The 21,936-nt window shown below is 34.5% G+C and overlaps 2 protein-coding genes across 3 annotated transcripts; one reads left to right on the forward strand and one right to left on the reverse strand.

Annotated features, from left to right (window-relative positions):
- Positions 1-9,602: 9,602 nt before the first annotated feature.
- On the forward strand, positions 9,603-9,992 carry LOC110092896 (RNA polymerase sigma factor sigE, chloroplastic/mitochondrial-like). Its single transcript, XM_020817588.1, has one exon. The coding sequence runs from the start codon at positions 9,603-9,605 to the stop codon at positions 9,990-9,992; it is 390 nt and encodes a 129-aa protein (XP_020673247.1).
- Positions 9,993-12,134: 2,142 nt separating this feature from the next.
- On the reverse strand, positions 12,135-20,966 carry LOC110092893 (ABC transporter C family member 3). 2 transcript variants are annotated; one of them, XM_028697044.1, is made up of 10 exons: positions 18,223-20,966; positions 17,426-17,512; positions 16,862-17,317; positions 16,417-16,581; positions 15,927-16,221; positions 15,614-15,828; positions 13,232-13,537; positions 13,066-13,129; positions 12,550-12,789; positions 12,135-12,461 (listed from the first exon to the last, which is right to left on the reverse strand). In XM_028697044.1, the coding sequence occupies exons 1-10, from the start codon at positions 20,638-20,640 to the stop codon at positions 12,337-12,339; spliced, it is 4,371 nt and encodes a 1,456-aa protein (XP_028552877.1). In that variant the 5' UTR covers positions 20,641-20,966; the 3' UTR covers positions 12,135-12,336. The 2 variants fall into 2 exon arrangements, with proteins under 2 accessions (XP_028552877.1, XP_020673243.1); XM_020817584.2 differs by having other exon boundaries at positions 16,670-17,317.
- Positions 20,967-21,936: the final 970 nt, after the last annotated feature.

Below are 21,936 nucleotides of genomic sequence, written 5' to 3' on the forward strand. Positions count from 1 at the left end.
GAGCCCAAGATCGCCGAATTCTGACATCATTAAGACCTTCAAATGTCTGATAAACGGTCCACGATCAAAGAATTCAATATCGGTCGTCCATCCGAACCACTCCATATTTGCCCCTAATCTCTCATCTATTTATGGGCCATGCCACTCCATAATACCTATAAATAGATCCCTCATTTCTCATGTGAGGGGACCCAAGCAAGAAGATGAAGAAGAGAAAGATATGAGGGAAGAAACTCTTCGACCACCGACGCCGGAATTCTGCCCAAGTGATGCCGGAATTCTGCCCGACGCCCAATTGACACAAGAATTATGCCTAATTTTCAAGTAACGCCAGAATTCTAAGTGACTCTGAATCCAGCTCGAATACGCAACTTTTTTGTAATTGGATTTCAATCCGGAAGTGAAGCATTGTAATCTGATCGTCATAAATTTAAGGACGAGTCAGCCTCTTGTACCTCAAACAAACACTAGTATAATTATTTCAATTGGGCGTGGCCCTTTGGTTTTCCCTTTCCAGAGTTTTCCACGTAAAAATTATGGTGTTATTATTTCTCCTATATTTGTGTGCTAGATATCCGTACAACACTGAGACGAAAATTTTCTAACTCTATTGCCGCGTATAGTCTAGCCCTTAATAAGCATAAAAAAAAATCATTTACAACATAAAATAATAAAGAGCAAGAGGATTATATATAATTATATGGTAAGAGGCATGAAACTTTTACATGGGTCAACCAACACAAAGGCCTTCTTCAATTCATAGTTCCTCTCCATTAAAATGGGATTCTTATATCCATTTTTGCCACCAAAAGATCAATGTATTAAGGGAGAAGAATCTTCTACCAAACATTTTGCATTCAATAGCTTGTAACTTAAACACAAAATCCTTCTAAGGAAGATTGAGAAAGTCAATCACTAATATAAAAGAAAATAACAATCCAAAATTCTCTTAAATTTTGAAAAAACCAAATGATGATCTCCTGCCATTATAATTCAATCATTAAATGACACAATAAAATAAAAAAATAATTAAAAATAAAACTTCTAATGCTTAGATATTGAAAAACCAATGAATTAACTACATAAATGAAACCATAATTAATGGAAATTTCTTTGATGAATACTTTTTTTTTAATAAGACAAAATGATATTGTAATAAAAGCTCTAAAATTTGCTTCTAAATTAAATTTTTTTCTTAGCCTTCAATTAAATACTTAAAGCCTCAAAATATCTTAATTTAACTTTTAAAATAAATTATATGAAGTTCTCAAAATATCTCCCCAATATAAGACTCCAATGAATGGTGCAAAAGTAAATGAAACGACAAGACTAGTTCCCAAAAAAAGTAAATAAATATTAAATATCAATAAATTATATGAATAATAATAAATTGAAAGACATTATTTAGAATAATGTAGAAATATTATTTAGATTTATTTGAATTATTATGATATAATCTACTAGAATGCACAAAAAATAAATTATCTTTGGAGCTTATGATCTACATTTGTGACTTTAGTCTTGTATGATCGAGCTTTCCTTTAGAGAGCAATGCCCTAAGTTCTTATTGAAAATGTTCTTCATTGTGGGCTCCAAAAATTCAGCCCTCGCCTCCACCCGTTTGCCTTTCGGGGGAGTTTTAATGGATTAAGTTTCAGGTAAATTTTAAAAGGCAGATGATTTTATAGATAAGACACTACATAAGTAATACATAATCTATCTCATGTTTCTTTATCAGTAGCACAAGTTGAAACACGCATGTAATCTTCAGATTTTAATGCACAAAAAAATAGTTTAAATATTTTGCATTAAATTTTGCTAAATCCATATCATCAAATGTTCATTTAGGAAATGGAAGTTCAATTTTTATGCTATTGATTTCACATGTTGGTGCAATATACCCATCCTTAACAAATATCCACATGCGATAATCTATAGATTATAAAAATGTGAACATGTAAGTTTTCCAGAAATAAAAAGGTATATTATCAAACAATGATGGTCAGGTAATAGAATACCCTTCCGTAGTATTTTGATTACCAAAATTAGCCATGGATCAAAATTCAAAAGTTTTAAAAAACTAGATTTTATGAATCTCGCTCTTATATCACTTAGATGTTCGTTAGGGTTGTTAAGCCCTTACAAACTAGCCCAATATTAACGAAGAGGGGGGGGGGGGGGAAGAAGGGGGGGGGGGGGGGGGGGGGTATTAGTAGTTTTAAAAATTGTTAAACACAAAGAAAAATCTTTTTGAATATTTTAAAACTAACCCAATCAACCATATAAATTAACATGCGAAAAAGTAAAGTGCAGGAATAACATAAAAAGAGCACACCAGATTTTATAATGGTTCGGTCAACTTGACCTATGTCTACTCCCTAGAGCTCTCCTCAAAGTATTGCACTAAAACATAGTGTATCTCCTTTTGCTCCTATAGTAAGGTGGAGAAGCCTTTACAAACTCCTTTTCATCGACCCCGACGAGTCAGAGAACCCGAATTCCTTTTGCTTCCTCCTAAAGAAGACAGAGAACCTTGATCGATTACTGATGAAGACCTCCCTAGAGCCACCAAGGAGCAAAGGATGATGAATGGAGAAGAAAACTCAAATCCTTACTTGAAGCAACCTTTTTGAATATATCACAAACTCCCTTTCATAAGATTCTCTCTCTCTGACACAAGCTCTCCCTCTCCTCTACGCTCTCTCAGGTCAGAACTTCAGCAAAAGATACTCTTAATAATAATCAAGGGATCTTATAAATAAGGCACTAAAAATGTCATAATTTCTAATAAGTCGTCAAAGATCTTTTATGATGATCGACATATCATCCTATACAATTAATATATTTTAGCCCTTTTAGCCAAGATGATATGGGTGTGATGGATGGTTAGAACCCACTGTTTGTTCTGATCATCTAGGATGAAGTGGATATCATCCTGTACGATTAATTCAAAACCATACATATCGTCCAGAACATCATTCTGTTTATTTAGAAGATATATGTTGGACGATGAAGAAATATAACTTATAGTCTAGGATGATTCTTGGATCATCTCATATGATTAGTTCAAAATCAGGGATTATTATCCAACAAATCATTCTAATCATCCAGGAGATACACCTGGATGATGAAGAATTTCAATTGATTGTCCTGTAAATTATTCTGGTCGTCTAAGTGATTCAGGAGAAGACTAAGGTTTTTTTTAACTAATCGTCCAGGATGATCTTGTGATTGTCCATGATGATATAATCAATCAATCAAACCTTAATTACTTTTCTTAATCACCTGACTAATTTAGGCATAATTATAATGAATAATCCAGGATGATATAGGATCATCCTATATAATTATTAAAAATAATTTCTTACCAAATAGAGTTTGACATCTAGGACGATGTGAATATCATCCAGGATAATTTGCTTAATATGGCTGGTTTGACAGAGATGACCTAATTAGGGTTTTTATTTTTACCTGATTGTCCAAGATGATTTTGGATCATCCCGTATGATTTGATCAAAAACAAAAAAACTCTAAAATATATAGAGTTCTTTCCCCTAAGTGTGTATGTGCAAGGATACTTAGTATCAGGATTCACCATATTATATTTGGCTCAAGAAAATGAAAAATCACTTGAATTATACTTACAGACTGACTCAGCCCTAATCTACCCAATCTTGACTTGGCTTGATTTGCAATTGACATTGTGGACCTAAAAATTTAGTAACAGTGTAACCAAAACAGTGTGCAATAGTAATAGTAATAAGGAAATAGGAATGCTATGAATATTTGCTATCATTAAAATTATAATATTTGAATCCAGATTTGCAATGATTAGCTCTGGCCATAACCATAATTTAGTGGCGCCATTTGGCGGCAAAACCACTCAGTTCAGAGGGCCCTGAGTCATAAATATTTATCATGCGTTGTCATTTGGTAGCAAAACTGTCGGTCAGAGGACACATGTCACGTCTCTACTGGTAGGAGATTATTTGAGAATGGATCCAATTAATATTTTTAACTAGACATTAGCTCTTTGTAAGCTGAAGTAATTTTCAACTTGTCCACCCGATAAACTGTTATAGAGGGTGGATGAATTTTGTTCTTTAAGTATTTGATGATATGATTTCAATTTTAAACATTTGGAATTTAGAAATTTTGGATTTTTTTTATTTCAAATTGGTTTTTTGATGTGGCATTTGAAAATTTCAAAATTAACCTCTACGGTTGATATATACATTCAATACAACCCTCATCAAGGTATGTGGGGTCATTTGAAAATGTTTGAATTTTATAAAAGTTTGAGAGCATTTAAAAAGGTAGGATCCCCTTCGGTTTAGATAAACATTCAATATGATCATCATAAGGGTGTATGAGATTACTTCCATTTATCAATTGAACCTTATCGACTCTATCGAGCTGTCGACAAAGGATTGCGTTTCATAGGCTTTATGCTTCTATAATTTGAATTTCTTTGTTGGAGGCCTTGGAAGCCTAATATGAACGTATAAAATAGATATTCTAGTCGACGTCTTGCCCGTATTTATGTTTGATAATTCGAGTCATGTCGACTCATATCTATCCATATAGAATGATTGAGCTCAAATTATGGTTCATTTATTGACTCGTGCGGTATCTCTAGATGTCACGTGTGTATCCATAACATGCTCGTCGGGGCCCATGCGGGTGTTTGGGGGTATCTTTTAATTATTTGCTGAGTCTTGTCAACTCCTACTTATCTACTTCGGAGGATAGGGTTCAAATTTATTAACCAACGTAGCATCTATAAATATCACGTGTGTACTCATAACACATCGCTGGGGCCCATGCGAGTATACAATTACACTTTTCCCTTTTGTGTACCTATGTGTATACAAATTACGATGCATGTGCGAGGTATTTTGGAATTTGATGTTGCTAGGTTGTGCGGGCAATTGTCATTTGCATGCAGCATTCTATTTGAAAGCTCGTAAACACCTCCAATCCACTTGTAGGGATGTTGCAGATCTAGTGGCATGGCGTCGTACTATGATCATCGATCCATAGAAGTTTACATCTATTATATTTCACCCTATGTATGCAGTAGTTTGTAGGCATTTGTATTTGTTATATATCAATAACCCTTGGTTTACAGAAGATTAGTGTATTTATTGACCATTAAATAGTGGTTGACATTAATGGTGTTATACCATTCATTGCCTTATACTACACAACTTATAGGTGCTTGTATTTGTTCGTAATTTCTATGTGTATGTTGATTTGTGGGCTACCACATTTACTTACGTATCTTTTAGTGTTCATATGAACTACTGCATATATTTGTGAGACAATTGACATTGGTCATAGGGGGATTCTCAAATTTATAACATGTATGTTGTTGTTGTTGTTCACAGGAGAGCTAGAGCACTTGCTTGTTGGTTGACTTTCAATTATTTATTAGAAATGATCATATATGTTTTCAGTTTGATCGATATTGACTGTAAGAATGCCACTATACTGATGATTTCACTTTGTATTAACCTTTAATGTTTACAAGACTCATAGTATATATTTATAGGCTAGCTAATATCAGTCGTATTCGTAGCTTATCTATTGTCATCATTCAACATTTCATTCAAGTTAGTGTGCTTATTTACGAGTCAACTAGCATTGGTGGCAAAGAAACTATCTTCTTTATGACTCTTTTGCTTCACTTGTGGACATGTCGCATCCTTTGCATGTTGTAGGTAAACTACTATGTACGTGACAAACCTTTATAATTGCTTGTGGATACTCATACAATTGTTCGTAGGTACTCATATCTATAGTGAATTCATGTTTCTTGCTTGCATATGAATTGTAGGGTCTTGTCACATTCACTATGCTTCGTCCCAACGTTGTAAAAGACCAGTGTATTCACTTGTATATTATACTTCAATGCTTGTGGAGCATGCTATATTGGATTGAATGCATGTGTTATATTTAATGTTCCTCTTCCACATAATGCTCATGAACATATTAGGATGTATATTACATTTATCTTATCTTTGTTCATGAGTGGACAACTGCAATCATTGACATTCCTTTAAATCACAATGCAAGTTTAGTTCCATATGATTCATTCAAGTCCTTCATATCCATTCATTTGAGTCCAAGTCCAAAGTAGGTTCAATTTTGAGTTCAAGATCATGTTCAAGTTTAAGTTCTTCTTGATAGAGTTTGAATTAGATTTTTTTGTTTAAATTTGTATTTAGCCCATTTAATATTTAAGTCCCATCCAAATAAAGTCCCCTGTTTTTCAATAGTTTGTAGGCTTTGATCCATTATTTTGTCCAAGTCTTATCCTTAATTCACTGAAAATTTTGGTAGCCTCCCGATATCTCTCCCATTCAGGGGAAAATTACACGAGTCTGGGTCTTCCCATCACGCACAATAAAGACGTGTAAGGTAGATGTCCGTAGACATTGCAGTCGTAGTCTTTATTCCCACCACTTGCAATAAAGACATATATGGGGTCGAGGAAGGCACATGTTTTAAAAGACAGTTGGCTTCCCCCTACTCGAATATACTTATAAGTAACTCCGTCTCGTCGTAGACATCACATCGGTTTCCCATCCCACCACACGTAATAAAAGCGTGTATAAACGGTTTTCTGGTGCACCGCGAATGACAAAAAGGGGGCTTTTGAATCACCTACATCATCACAAGCATCAGGATGCACTTCCTCTTACCACGCTAATAAAAGCGTGCATATGTGACTATTTTGTCGCGCTGCAAGCATCGAAGATAGGCTCTCGGAGTCTTAGGGCTGAGAGGTTATACTTGCGCGGTGTTTGCATGTAGAACGAGGCGAGGAAAGATCTTTCTATTTTTCATATTTAATTAAGTATAATTAAAAATAATTAATCATAATTAAAAATAACTAATTATAATTATGTTTAATTATTTATAACTAATATATAATTAATTATAATTAAACAAAATCAATCATAATTACACTTAATTAATTATGAATAATTTATGGTTAATAACAATTTATTATAATTAAATTTATTAATTATAATTAAATTTAAGAAATTATAACTAATTTATCATTAATAATGATTAATTATAATTAAGAATACTTTATCATAATTAATTAAAACTGAATTTATACAGGATCTAGCAGGACTTGTCGGGTTACAGGATTTTTGTAGGATCTCAACAGGATTAAAGCAAGTTTAAGCAAATCCTAATGAAATAGGATTCAGTCAACTATTAAATCTAGCAGATATAAAATCTTCAGTTTCCTTCTTTTGATCTGCAAGGTTTACTGAACTTTGCCGAAGGAGCACGCGAAAGGGTGTAAGTTACCTTCACAGCTTGCGAGCTCGTGTCTTTTCAGTGTCGTAACTTCCGCTCCAATATGAAGGGAATGGCGTCGTATGAGCGAAGTTGTCCAACAACGAAGGATCCGAAGTCGAACAGCGGCAAAGAGGCGAAGCAGACTAGGGGTTTCGTCTGCGGGAGCTTCGACAGGATTTGGTTCGGTCTGGAGCTTGCGATTCTTCTGTAGGGAGGCGGGTAGATCGTGGGGTTTGGCTTGAAGAGGCAAGAGCAGGCATCTAAGTCAGACAGGGGTCCGGATTTGAGCTACAGGCTCTGTAGAGCTCGACTAGAGCGGTCGTATGGGTTTTGTAAATGGGAGAGATGAGGCGTCGGATGGACAAGGCAGAGGTTAGATAGGGTTTGGGAGGAGGCTACGACAGTGGAGTGGAGTCGGTTCGCAAACAGAAAGTTGTGGGATTCGGGTTTGGCGAGGTTTGGAGGTTGGGGATTCGTGGGTTTGCGTATGAAAGCAGTCGCGTTGGAGAAGAAGAAGAGTTTGATGTAGTTGAGTAGTTCGCAGAACCGAATGAAGCGGGCTTCCTCTCCATTTTTTTAACACGAATGGGGCTCATTCGAGGAGGCGTAAGCGGAACCCCGCAAGAGACGTGAATGGTGCCGAATGAATGATGTTTTCTGCAGGTTTTTAGCAGGATTTCGTGGATTTCAGCCGGCATTTTAGCAGGTGTGATTTTTTAATCCCATTTTTGTTTTCTCTGTGGAGGTCAACATTCATCTTGATGGAAGCTAAAATAAGATTCCCTAAAAATACTTAGCGATCTCTTAGATAACACCATATAAAGCCTATTATCTTCAATCAAATATTGGGCTAAGTATAAGTTAATGGTATGTGTAAACCTTAACCTATATTAGCCTTATTTGCCACTCTTACATGCATTTTACCAATTATCCTACCAAGATGCATTTTTATGGGTATCCATGTTGAGCTGCCTAAAAAGCCTACTTAGTTTAGACCTCAATAAACCCATGACCTAGTCCTAATATGATTGTATTCATTAAGAACCCTATTGAATGTATCCCCACTTGAACATTTAAACCCCATTGTTCTTTAAACAAATATCCATTAAGCATTAGGGTAGAGTAGTAATCTATTGTGTCCTTTTCATGCATAGCATGAACTCAAAAAGCTCTATAATTAGCTATAAATTCCCAAACTCAAGAAAACTTTAAAGCTTTTGGTTTCAGGCTACCAAACAAGTACTGGCTTCGACTAGATGGTTGCCAAAATCACTAAGCACTAAACCCTATAGTCAACAAAGACTAGAAAGGCATGTAACACCATCTACAAAATGATATAAAACCTTAATCCTAATCTATGTAAGAGTGATAGTGCGTTCACCATTAAATCTTAAGGCTTTTATATCCATCGATCCATGATTAGCCATATTAAATCCCATATATTCGAGTGATAATAATCACAAACTTGGATCTATAAAAATTTTTAATGGTTCCTTTATAAATTCACTATGTGGACTCCACTATTTTGTTAATGTACCTTGTTCACTAACCCACTTATTTTATATGGTGGTGCAATGATTTGAAATCATTGGACATGTGCTTTCCAATAATATAATCTTATTTAGGGGCTGTTTGGTTGCCTGAAAAAAAAATGCAGTGTAAAGTAAATGCAATGTGAAATAAATGTACTGTATTCCGAATACGTTGAGATTGTTTGGTTGTCTGCAAAATAAACGCAGAAGAACTGTTTCCCTTGTTTGTTTAGGTAGATCCAGAGTAAAGTAAAAGTTATTTTAAAAAAAAAATAATTTGATAGAAATCATGGATACTCATGCAACCAACTGTTAGTATTTTCATTAAAACCTCTCACATCGCCATTTTCAATTTCAATATTTTTTTGTTATATTCATAAGACTCGAATTGAAGGGCTCTTAGGTATTGTTTGGGATAAAATATTACTTTCTAAAGCTGCTTTTTAAAACATTTTTTTTCAGCATATGAACCCATATTTGCCTTACGGTAAAGAAAGAGCCAAACAAGACCATGGAAATCGATAATGAATACAAATTAATGAATTTATATTTTTGCCCTGCTACTCTTTCGCACGAGGAAGATAAGAAGCATGGTTGTACAGTAAGTTTTCAACCCTTCCTAGAAAAAACAAAAGCCTCACCCTGTTCTTTTCTTGTTGCTGTTCTCTTTCTCTGCTCTAAGTGCTGCTCTAAGTGGAAGTTCGTTGGATTCTTTGCGTGCGTTGACGTTTGTGCTTGGCATCACTTGCAATGGGCGTAGCCACCGTCTCCAGCACGCCGTCGAGGACATCGCCCCTCGGCATCGACTCCGGCTACTCTGACGGCTGGTCGCATCAGCTCTGGCGGCGTCCGTTCTCCATCGTTGCCTTCAAATCATCGGATCCGAACTTGGTAAAGCCCTTAACCAAATCTAGAAAGCAACCGAAGCGAACCCAGTTTGTTTCCCTCGAATCCGACTCTGCTTCTCCTTCATTGAGCGCGGTGGATGTGGACTACAGTGAGGTTGCCGAGGCGCTAGAGAATATCTATAAACTGAGATCGGCAGAGGTTTATGACATGGAGTTCGATTTCAGTCTTGGTCGTGGGGTGCACACGAGGAAAAGGGGCAAGAGAGCGTGGAGGGCGAAGAAGGGATCGTGAGAAACAGGAAGAGGAGGATGAGAAGATTAAGTTTGGATGCATCCGGTCTCCATCGTTGCCTTCAAATCTCGGCTCCCTTGTCCTCGTTCGACTTCGTTCATTCGCGCCCCTCTTGGCTGGTTGTCTAGCGAAGAATTTCAAACCCGCTCATTTTGAGCGGCTTTGGAAGTCGTGGGATCCGCCTTCCCTAATACACGTCTAATTACTTCCGAGAATTTCCTTTTCTTCCGCTCAAAATTAACCAAACAGCCGAATTTAGTAAATACATGTATTTGTTTTACTTTACCCTCCTAATTCATGCAACCAAACAGCCCCTTAAAGGACTTTAATGTTGCATAATCAAATGCATAATTAGCACTAATTATGTTAAATGGATTCGTATAATTTCTAAATGTGTTTGGGGCTCATATAATTAATAATGGCTTTTATCAAAAAAAAAATTATAATTAATTTTAAGAAATTATACTCTACTTTTTATAATTATAAAAATTATCAAATTAAAATAAAGTTTTAGCAGTCTGTATGATTAATGTTTTGGACTAAATAAATTGTTTATTTTTTTTTCTAATTAATTATATAATATAAACATTCACATAAGATTTTAATTTCATGTATTTCTCAAAATTGCAAAAAATATTACATAAATTTATAAAAATACATATATAAATAAGAGCACCATTCCTAACTAATAGTTTTTTTTTTTACATGTCTTTTTTTTTATTCTATTTTTCAACACATGATATGTTTCAAATTTCAAATTGAGAAAAAGCCTTAAAATGCTCTCTAGATTATTTATGTTGTGTTGTTATAGTCCAAAGCTATCTAATATATTCAGTTTAATCCTTTCACTCATTAAATCTAATTCAAATCCATGGACCCCAAATTAATAATCCAAAATAATCTAATAGAGAAATTATTTTATATCAAATTTGAGGAGTTAACAGACTAAATTGATCACATTTTTAATATAGGACTAAAATAGCCATAATCAAATAGGACAAAGGCCATTTTGGCATTTTTTGCCTTTTTAAAATGATAAAATATCAAATACAAAAGAAAAAAAATTATGAGTATTAGGCACATTTTCTTACTTGATATTCTTAATCAAATCCTACATATTTCTTTTGCACTAATTATCTCACTTTCGAAAAGTATTTTTGAATTAAAATTGTTGCATAGAAAAATGAGCATTCATTACTACTTATATTCACAGCAATTCAAAAATAAAGAATACATACATTGGGAGAAAACAAAGTAAAAAATAAAATAGATGGCAAAGATGAATCAAGCTGTTAGAATCAGATGGCTAAATTATAAAGAGGATTGCAAGAACAACAGGTAAGGGGAAAAAGGCTTTTTAGTGGGGCAAAATTGATTTTTAAGGAGGGGCAAAAAGAATTTCTTACTTGCATAGACTATGTAAATGTGGAGTAGCCTGTAATTTGCACACATATATGGACCTCAAACACAATACCTCTAGTTTGTTCAGCATAGCCTATGTAAATGTGATGTGTCTATGATTAGTATTGCATAAATGTTTAGTTTATCAAAAGAGCATGACTAACCCACATTATATTCCTACCCCTATGAGCTTCTATATAAATATGATTCACATGAAGATAGATAGTTGAAGAAAAAAGAAAAAAAATCAGCATATCACGTCACCCATATGCATCCAAGTTCTAGAAGTCAATACTTTGTGTTACTCATGTTGTATCATATAAGCAAAGTACTTTAATTGAGAATTCTTTTGAGAGTCATTCCCAAGATGTAACTTAATATGGCCTTGATCTTATGAGTCATAGTTAACGTAACTCATGTTTAAATCCCTATTTTATTCAGGAGAAATATCTAACATACAATACTCAGTTTTCTTTCTAAACCTTTCACAAGACATAGGTGACAAGTTCTCTTGTCCAGGGTAGTAGATCACTTCCATCAACTTTTCCCAATATGGCCATTTTCGTACACTCTAATATACAATGTGCCATAATATTAAAACATTATTATTCTAAGATATTAGGAAATAACTTCAACAATGATTGTTATCAAAAGGTATTAGCTTTAATTTATAAGCAAATGAAAACATAACTTTTATTATTAGACCTCTTTGTAAATCATTGCTAAAACATAAGCATGTAGTACAAAGATCTTACAACTAGCTCAGGTTATCAAATTGGAGATTGTCACTCGTGAAATCAATCAAAAGTAAAATATAAGAAAATTGAAAGATAAAATTATGCAAGTCTAAGAAAAGGCATTCTAACTCATGGAGTTGAAATAATGAGCAAAGACTTTTTCTTCACCATCTAAAAATAAATTTCTGGCCTCTATCACACATCATTTATAAATTATCGAGCTTTCTAAAATTGGAGTCTGATCTCATTGAGTATTCTGCAACGAGCTTTGCAAACATGGATGTCTTATTCTCTAGCAAGCTTAACGGTGTGTTATGTTCAACGATAAATCCTGCATAGTACAAAAGATAAACCCATTAATATTCTATGCAAATGTTAAATGATGCAGAAACCATGAATAGATTACAATGAAGACTAACCATTATCGAGAAGAAGGACCATGTCACTATCAAGGACTGATGTTATCCTATGAGCTATTGTGATGACTGTCGAATCACAAAATTGTTGCCTTAATGTTTTCTGAATCAGGTTATCAGTTGCAGTGTCCACTGAAGCAGTTGCTTCATCAAGAACCAGTACCTTGCTTCTTTTTAGAATGACTCTTCCAAGGCAGACCAACTGACGTTGACCCACACTCCAATTTTCACCATTTTCAGTCACTGCAATTTGATTTTATTACCAAATGCTATCTGTTATGAATGTGAAAATATAAGGTTCTTAAACTAAGTCCAATATGCTAATGAATCGGCACCTATCAACCCCAGAACTTAAGCTAACTGGTAAGAGACACTTAAAATAGATCTTTACTATCACTAACGATATTAGAGTATTTTTCACTTCATGAGCATCTCAGCACTATGGAAACATAGCAAATGAATTAACTGGATAAAAACAACATTGTTCCGAATGAAAAAAACTCAAGAATGAAACCTTACCTATTGAATCTAACTTTTTTTCTTTCTTTCGAACTTCATCCCCTAGCTGGCAGCAATCTAATGCCTATTCAATCAAGATGAGGAAAGTAATAAAATGTATATGAGTCGCTAAAAAATCAGGTCTTCAAAAACTTTTAAGAGATTAGCATTGAGAAATTTAAAGCACCTCCCAGATTTGTTCATCTGTGTACTCTTCAAGTGGATCAAGATTGCTACGCACAGTTCCCTCAAACATTGTAGGATCTTGTGGAATAATGCTCAACTTAGATCTTAAATCATGCAGTCCAATAGTTGAGATGTTGATGCCATCAATAACAATTTCACCAACTGTAGGATCTATGATGCGGAAGAGCGTTTGAATTAGGGTAGATTTGCCACTACCAGTTCTCCCAACAATGCCAGTCTTCAAGCCACCAGGGAAACTGCATGTGAGGCCTTTTAAAACAAAAGGCATGTGTGGTGCATACCGAACCTACACTGAAATCAGTTAGTATTGAAGGAAGTTTTGATATAAAAATTAATTAGAAAAAAGCCGATTACCATATTATAAGAATATATTTGCAAAGCTTTTTAATGACAAAATACAACTGGAATTGTTAAAATGGGGAAGAAGTAGGCATTCCTAATGTTGCTATAATAGGTTTGACTCTCAAGTAGAATGAACTTGAATGCCAAAGAATGAGGATCCATAAAGTCAAGTCTAAATACTCTGTATGAGGTATAAAAATGAAAATGATTACAACAAAGATGACAAGAATGAGAATGATGATGATGATTTCTCCAAAATTTCAAAAGAAATCTCAACAATTTGCCTTAATTGCCTCACTCATTTTCTTTTGTCAATAATATTATGCTCCTGCTCAACAAGCCTATTAAAATTGCAAAGAAAAAAAATTAACATGTAAAAGATTTTATTCTTGTTGATCTTACAATTTACATAATACTTTAACAATATATAACTAGTAGTGCTTCTTTAAATAAATTTTGAAACCAGAAAAAAGGAAAAATAAAAAATCCAATGTTTGGAAGATGTCAAGGAAATAAAGTAAAATACTGATAAGAAGAATATATGTTGTTTCAAAGTGAAAATTCATTATATCTTATGTTCCTTTATGTAAACAACTTTTTATGCCTAATAGGGACATTTTTGTAGGAATCTTAACCAGAATTTTGTTTCAGATATTTTTAGATGACGATTCAACTACTTCTTAATCCATATTTGAAAGGAAGTTAGAACTAGAGGATCATGGTACCTTTAGATCATTTCTATGCTATGAAGTTTTGCAAAAGGGTCAAATATTTCTAAGCCACCAAAACTAATTATGAGCTCAACTCTCAGAGATAAATTTATATTTTGACTTCTAATTTCTTTTGCTTCTTAGTTTCACCTACATTTTGTTATGTTCTAGTTGGAGAAAAATTTTTCTTGCACGAGTGTCAATATAGCCTTAATCATAAATAAATCTTCAAAGAAAAATGAAAATTAAAGTAGCTCCACCAATTGAAACTCCTCCCATATCAACCACTTTCATTCCTCTCTTGAGCAATTTGTAACACTCATAACTATAGCTCAAATTTGATTATTTCCTAATAACTATTCTTAGCTCACAAATTTGATTATTTCTTACCCAATAGTACTTGATCATTATTTATCAAACGCTTCAAATATTATGCATTTGTCTTGGTCAAAAAATGATTAACAGTATGGTAATGAAGTTTCCCATTAAACCTTCAATATTTTTATCAAATCACTTTTCTTTTATTGAGTATTCCCTATGTTTTCCTTTGCTTTTAACTTAATATCATCATCATCAAACTTATCCTAAATTATTCTGATTTCTAAATTCATCTTTATTGAGTGTTGCATAAGGAACCTATTTGGTGCAATTTCTTTTGCAATTCTACCCAGTTTACCTGATTGCTTGCCCATTTTTACTCCTAATATTTTTAGATAAGTTTTATATGCCCATTTTATTAGTGCATCTTCTACTCTTAGTTGTACATGCATAAAATATTTAATTATATTTTTTATAATCTCATCTTTAATAGATTATATTTTTTTAGTCCCTATAATATAAGCATTTCTCAGTCCATCTTTTCAACTTTTTTTACGCATCTAGCTTAACATTCATTCATCCAACTTTTAAATTTTCTCATACATCTAGCTTAACATTCTTATGTTTGCCCTACTCAACTTCTCAATCAATAACTTCTTTATAATCTACTACTAGGATTCATACGATATAACATATCAAATTATACGATATTAAAATTCACCTTTATGCATTAATGAGACTCTTATTAACATAATTTTGAAGCATTTACCTATTTTAATCACCTATCCGCACTCTAAAAATTATATCATCATCTAAATCTAATTAATCTAAGTAACATATCTAAAATAATTAAACATATTATATTTATCACTTTATTTTTCTTAAAATATTGGTTGAAAACTAATAATATCGTGCCCGCTAAAAGTGAATGGCATAAATAAAAATTTTTGGCCTTTAACTTACTATAAGCAAGAATGAATGTGGAGGATTACCTGCAGGTCACGAAGGTCCAAATCTCCTTTTGACGGCCAGTTAACATCTGGCCTGTTCATTTCTATAACAAGAGGAGGTTCACTAGGAATGTTTGTATACTGAAGTATCCTCTCCACTGCTATTATTTTGTTTTCAAGGTTACATAGAGTCCAAATGACCCATGCCTGCAGCATATTCAGATTAAGACCATATGTAACGGCAAGACCAGCAAGACCTAATAGGAAAAGAAAAAAAAAAAGTATCATATTATCATATATTTGTTGGTAGAGTAAGTTCAAAATGATATTTCAGATATTTCTTTAAAAAAATTACCAGGATCAATCACCCCTTTTGGCAAGCTAATCAAGAATATCAAACAAAAAGCAAACACAATGGATGACAACATATCCAAACGAAAGCAAAGCCACTCCATTGCAGTATTATTATAAAACCTTGGTCGATTACATTCATCCAAGCGTTTGGAATTAATGTCTATAAATCTCGATTCTTCACCGAAGCTTCTGATAGTTGTTGATCCTGACAATGATTCTGAAAAATGTTGTATAACTGGAGCTTTCAATAGTCCCACCAACCTTGCTAGTTCTCGTGCTGTGTCAATATAATATCGCTGAAGCAAAAAATAAGAAAATGAATGCCATGTTCATAGGACAATAGAAACAAATCAACTTAAAACAGCAATTATCCTTCTTTAGCGTAAACAACTTTCAAGAAAACAAACAAATAAAGGATGTGGCACTTATTTTAGTCCACTCAAATGACTCAACCAACTCAAAAAGTAAACATGAGTTTTGATTAGGTATACCTGATACCAAAAGCATAATCCAATCACTGGAATAAAGATGATGAAAACTTGCCATGCAACTTGTGACATGACTGCAATAATTCCGATAAGTTGTATGATTGTAAATGCAAATGCGCCAACTTGGTAAGGTATGTTTGTATCTACATCGCTTTGATCGGTTGAAGCCTGCAACCAAATAATTTTTTATCCATTATTTCACGCCTAACTGAATGAAATGTTTCTAACAAATTTGAAGTTATGTGGATTAGCAAACCCTATTCAAAATACGTCCGCTGGGGGTGGAATCAAAAAAGGACATGGGAGCACGAAATATGCTAAAATGCATCCTACTAAATAGTATTGTTGCAGTTTTGAATCCAGCCATTGCAAGTAGAAAAGCTCTTATAAGGATGCATATAGAACTCCCAATGGCTAATGCAATATAGACAAAGATAAGAGTAAGCACAGTGACTGGAGCTTCCACATCTTTGGACACTGGAGCTGCCCAAGCCATCCAGTAATTGCTAGCTATCTGAAGGACTTGAAAAACAATCTGGGCAAACAATATTAGTGGCACTAGAGATCCTTTATATGCTGTTGTGATATACCTCCAGTAAACCCAGAACCCAACTCTTCCTTTCTCCCTTTCTTCTTCTTGCACAAGCTGGCCTTTCTGAATCTCTTTTTCATCAACTTTAGAATTCATTATATCTTTCTTATCTTCATAAAGAGTCTGCTTGCTACTTTTACTATTAGCTGAATCATCTTCTGCAATATCGCTTGAACAATCTTTAGGAAGTTCCATATTGTCAAGAGCTGACAAGGCTTCTTTATGAGCACCTACTAATTCCATCAAGTCCCTTCCCGAAGTCATTATGTCATTGTATTTACCGATTTCTGTAATCTTTCCATCTTTCATTACCTAACAAGAAGGTTTCATTCCATTCAATATCGACGTCCAAAGTGAGAATAAATGACATTTTAAATTGAGAAAAGGACAAAAAGGAACAAAGCAATTTGTGGAACTCACCAATATAAGATCAGCTGAAGGTAGAAATTCAACCTGGTGGGTGACATAGACTACGGTCTTAGAAGCCAAACGTCCAAGCAAGCATTCCTATTATTAGAAATATGATTGTCAATGGCTTTAATAATTTGATAAGAAAGTGTCATAAAAATTTAAAGATAAAATTTATAAAATTATAAATAGGCCACTACATGCAACGTACGTTAGAGTTGAATAAAAAAATCATTAATAGTCAAATTAAGGGTGGTGGAAATGAGAATATTAGAATGGCTCGCTTACAAGGAAAAAATTTAAGGAAAAAAAAAATATTATATTGCAGAGTTGATAGGAGGAACATCTATTAAATTTAATGCAATAAAAATAAATTTAAAAGTTTGGACATGTAGAACGAAAGGTAGAAATTATCCTATTAAACAAGTAGAGGAAATTAGTGCAAGGGGTAGAGCTGAGATAATATGATAGAAGTTGTTCAAAAAGATTTGACGATATATATTTAAACACCTAATATGGCACTTAATAGAAAAGAACAGAAAATAAGAATGCATGAAAATACCATCAATGAATTAGGATAAAGCAAATGATGATTATGTTATGATGGTTTTAAAAGAGAGAAGTCATCGTTAACAAAAGTCTATAAAAGTGCAAAAATATATTATTAATTCTGAGCATATAAATAATATATTTAGAACAACACTTGTAGTAAAAAATGAATTTAGCATCAATCAAAGAACAAGAAATTCTAAATGTCAATCTGTTTGATGAGTTAAAAGAAGTAAAAGTAATGGTTAGAAGACATTTACCTTAAAGAGATGGGAGCCAGTGTGAGCATCAACAGCACTAAATGGATCATCAAACAAAAAAATATCAGCGTCTTGGTATAAAGCACGTGCAATCTGAACCCTTTGCTTCTGTCCCCCACTTAGGTTGATGCCTCTTTCCCCTATTATTGTTTGGTCACCAAAAGGGAGAATCTCCAAGTCCTTCTTCAATGAACAAGCTTCGAGGACATTATCATAATTTTCTAAGTCCATTTTCTTACCAAAGAGTATATTGTCTTGAATCTTTCCACTCTGTATCCATGGTGATTGTGCAACATATGCCGTCAACCCACATAATTTCACTATTCCATCTATTTTAGGAACTTCACCTAAGATACAAGAAAGCAAACTAGACTTCCCAGAACCAACAGTTCCACAAACTGCTACTCTCATACCTTGTAGTATTTTAAAATTTAAATCTCTCAGGGTAGGTGACGACTCAGGTGAAAGGTCCCATGAGAACGTTCCGTTGCTCACTTCAATTGCAACATCAGAACTTCCTTTAGGAAGCTTCTCTACGACATCCTTTTGCAAGTCCTCAAGACGAAGGAATGTTGTTATCCTGTCAAGTGAGACTTTGGTTTGAACAACCATGGAGATGGTGTCAGGTAGAGTATAAATTGGTTCCTGCAACACTCTAAATGTTGCAAGTGCTGATAGAACCTTTCCTGACTCTAAAGTAATCCCCATAAGTACGCAAGTTCCAAAAGTAACCACAGCTACAAATGTAGGTGCACCCCAAAACACAAAAGTAGTCATTGCAGATGTGTAAACATATTTTTTCAACCAATTTGTTTCATTTTTTCTGAGCTCAGCAATCTTTTCTAAGAATTTCATCTCCCAGCCTTGAAGCTTGAGAATTCTCATATTTCTTAGGATTTCTGAAGTGGATTTCATCCTTATATCTTTTGATTCCATCATCTTTTCTTGGTATTTCTCTTGCATTTTACCCAAGGGAACATTTGCAAACATAACAACAAAAGTAGCTGCCAAAGCAGCTAGTGAAGCAATGCCCAATCTAGCATACAAGATAAATAAAGCCAAAGCTACTTGAACAGGGACCATCCATAGATCATGCAAATACCAACAAAAAATTGAAACTCTATCGGCATCCACACTCATGATATTGATGATCTCCCCGGTGGTACGTCCTTGTCTTGAATTGCTCGATAGGGTAAGACCCTTCTGGTAGATAATCGATACTAGGAATGACCTAACTCTCATGCCAATTTGCTGTAATCGAAAGTACCAATGCCTCTGTGTAAGGCATTCAAATATCTTCGCAACTATGAATGCCACTACTAAAACATAACCTTCATTAGCAAACGTCTGGTGACCATTAAGATACTGAACGAAGTAATCAATAAGATAGGGTCCGACATAGGAAGCTACGGTATAAAGAAGCGCATAAATAGATGTAAGAAACACAAGTCTCCAAGAAGATAAGATTAATGCCTTTGCTAAATTGAAAGAAGTAATATGAGCAGCTTGTTCACTATTTCCACCGCTATTGTTTTCGCAACTACTTGCATTGCAAGATTCAAGCTTGCTTTTGAAAATTGGAAGAACCCCATCAACACTATCTCTGTGATCAAGCTGAGGTATATCTCTAAGGTCTAAAGTCTTCTTATTACCAGCAGCAATCAATGGACTCAACCAAGAGAAGGTAAGGATGCTAAGAAAACTAGCATTTGTGAACAAGGAGACGTCTCCAGGACCACTATCAATCTCACTTAGTTCCCCACTAGGATTACTTACCCCACCATTCAACAGAGATTCTTGAAGATGATTACTCCCATCTTCAACCCTCTTTCCGAAAAATCCAGTATAATTAAGAACCAGAGCAGAAAAAAAAGATCCAAGATCCATTACCCACATATAGCTTTCCATGATGTCAAGCTTGCTATAGTAGAAATAATCTAAAGCAATGGAAGAGCAGGACATTAGCAAGTAGATACCCCACCATATCTTAAGAAGAGCAGGGAATCTCTTCCGACTAGATGGAAGGATAGAGAAGTGCAAGTAAGCCGAAATGACAAGCCAAGTGATTGCTCTAACGCCCAAATCCAAAGGAGTGGCAAGTTGTTTAACAAAAATCCCTTTGTCATCACCATACCAAAAGAGATCATAGATGCACAGGAAGAAATAAAACAAGGATAGAGTCAAGCTGGTTGAGAACGTTACTCTGTAATACAAAAATCTATCATTTTCTATTCTATCTTTATTCAAACTTCCACCACTAGACCTCCTACAGAACCAAAGCAAAGACAATGCAATCAAGAGCAGAATGTGACAGGAAGCATAGAACCAATGAAGAAAGACAGGTTCTAAGAAGAATGCACCGCTTGGATTCGGAAATGAGGCTCGCAAACCATGAGCCGCATATCGTAAAAACTCCATCTTTGCCTCTTACTATCGTCTAGGGTTGAAAAGAATATTCCACCTTCAAAATTGTTACTTGGCGTACAGAAGGAGAGCATTGGGGTTTATATACGCAAGTTTCAGCGCGGTGATCACTGTCACTCTACAAGTCATCCAAACCGAGGAGGCTGCTTGCCGGGCAAGTTTGCTGGTTCGTCGTTTTCATTCCGGTAGGACGGAGTGGGTCCGATTTATCCGAATAAATTAATGATGCCGTCAGCCATGGGGCACAGATTCGACAGGTGAGAGAGTTCGGGGAAATGACCTGGTTCAGTTTGTCTTTACCATGCCTTTCACTTGGCTCTTCTCCTGTACCAACTTATTTTGATTAGGCTGAATTTTTAAAAGATTATATATAGTTATAATATTTAGGAATGAGTATTAAAAAAAAATGTTAGAGCTTGTCGCCAAAGCCATGGTCTACAAGACCAAGCAGTCCCGGCTACCTGCCGCCCATATAGATATATATTTTTTTAATTTAATTATATGTATTTAAAATATATAATTTAAGATTTGAAATATTTATATAAATTTAAATTATATTTTATAAGTGTGAAAGTATGACGAATTGCAATATTTAATTAAAATTTTATAAGTGATATATCATCAAAAAAATTATCTTGATCGAGCATGAATCTTGGCGCAAAATTAAGTTGGAAACTTCAAAAATTAAATTGGGAACCATTTGAACTCCGAATTAAGTAAACTTATAGTCGAACTGAACGTCTCAAAAATACAAACCCAACAACACTAAATTCAACCCAATCCGAGCTCAAATGGTCCAAATTGAAGACCCGAAGCGCATTTGGAAGGTTCAATTCATAATTTGGATTATCAATCAGTTTCCAAATGTGACGTGCTTATAGTCGAGTCGAGCTACTCAACGAGAAAAATCCAACGAGCCCAAGATTGTTGAATTCTGATATCATTAAGACAATCAAATGTGAAATAAACAGTCCATGATCAAGGGATTCAACATCAGCTGTCCATTCAAACTACTCTCAATTTACCCATGATCTTCCTCCTATTTACTGATCATACAACTCTCAAAAAATTAGAAATAGACCACTTATTTCTCATGAGGGACCCAAGCAAGAAGAGGAAAAGAGAAGAAAGCAAGAAGAGAAGGAAGAATATGAAGAGAAGACAGAGATCACTCTTACCACTAGACTCGTCGATCACCGTCGGACTTCCACCCTGTAGCCAACATATGTCAAATTTCTGTCCAACTGCTGACTGACGCTAGAGTTCTGCTTGACCGTCGATTGATGCAGG

This window comes from Dendrobium catenatum, unplaced genomic scaffold, assembly GCF_001605985.2.
Source record: "Dendrobium catenatum unplaced genomic scaffold, ASM160598v2 fragScaff_scaffold_857, whole genome shotgun sequence".
Classification (NCBI taxonomy): domain Eukaryota; kingdom Viridiplantae; phylum Streptophyta; class Magnoliopsida; order Asparagales; family Orchidaceae; genus Dendrobium; species Dendrobium catenatum.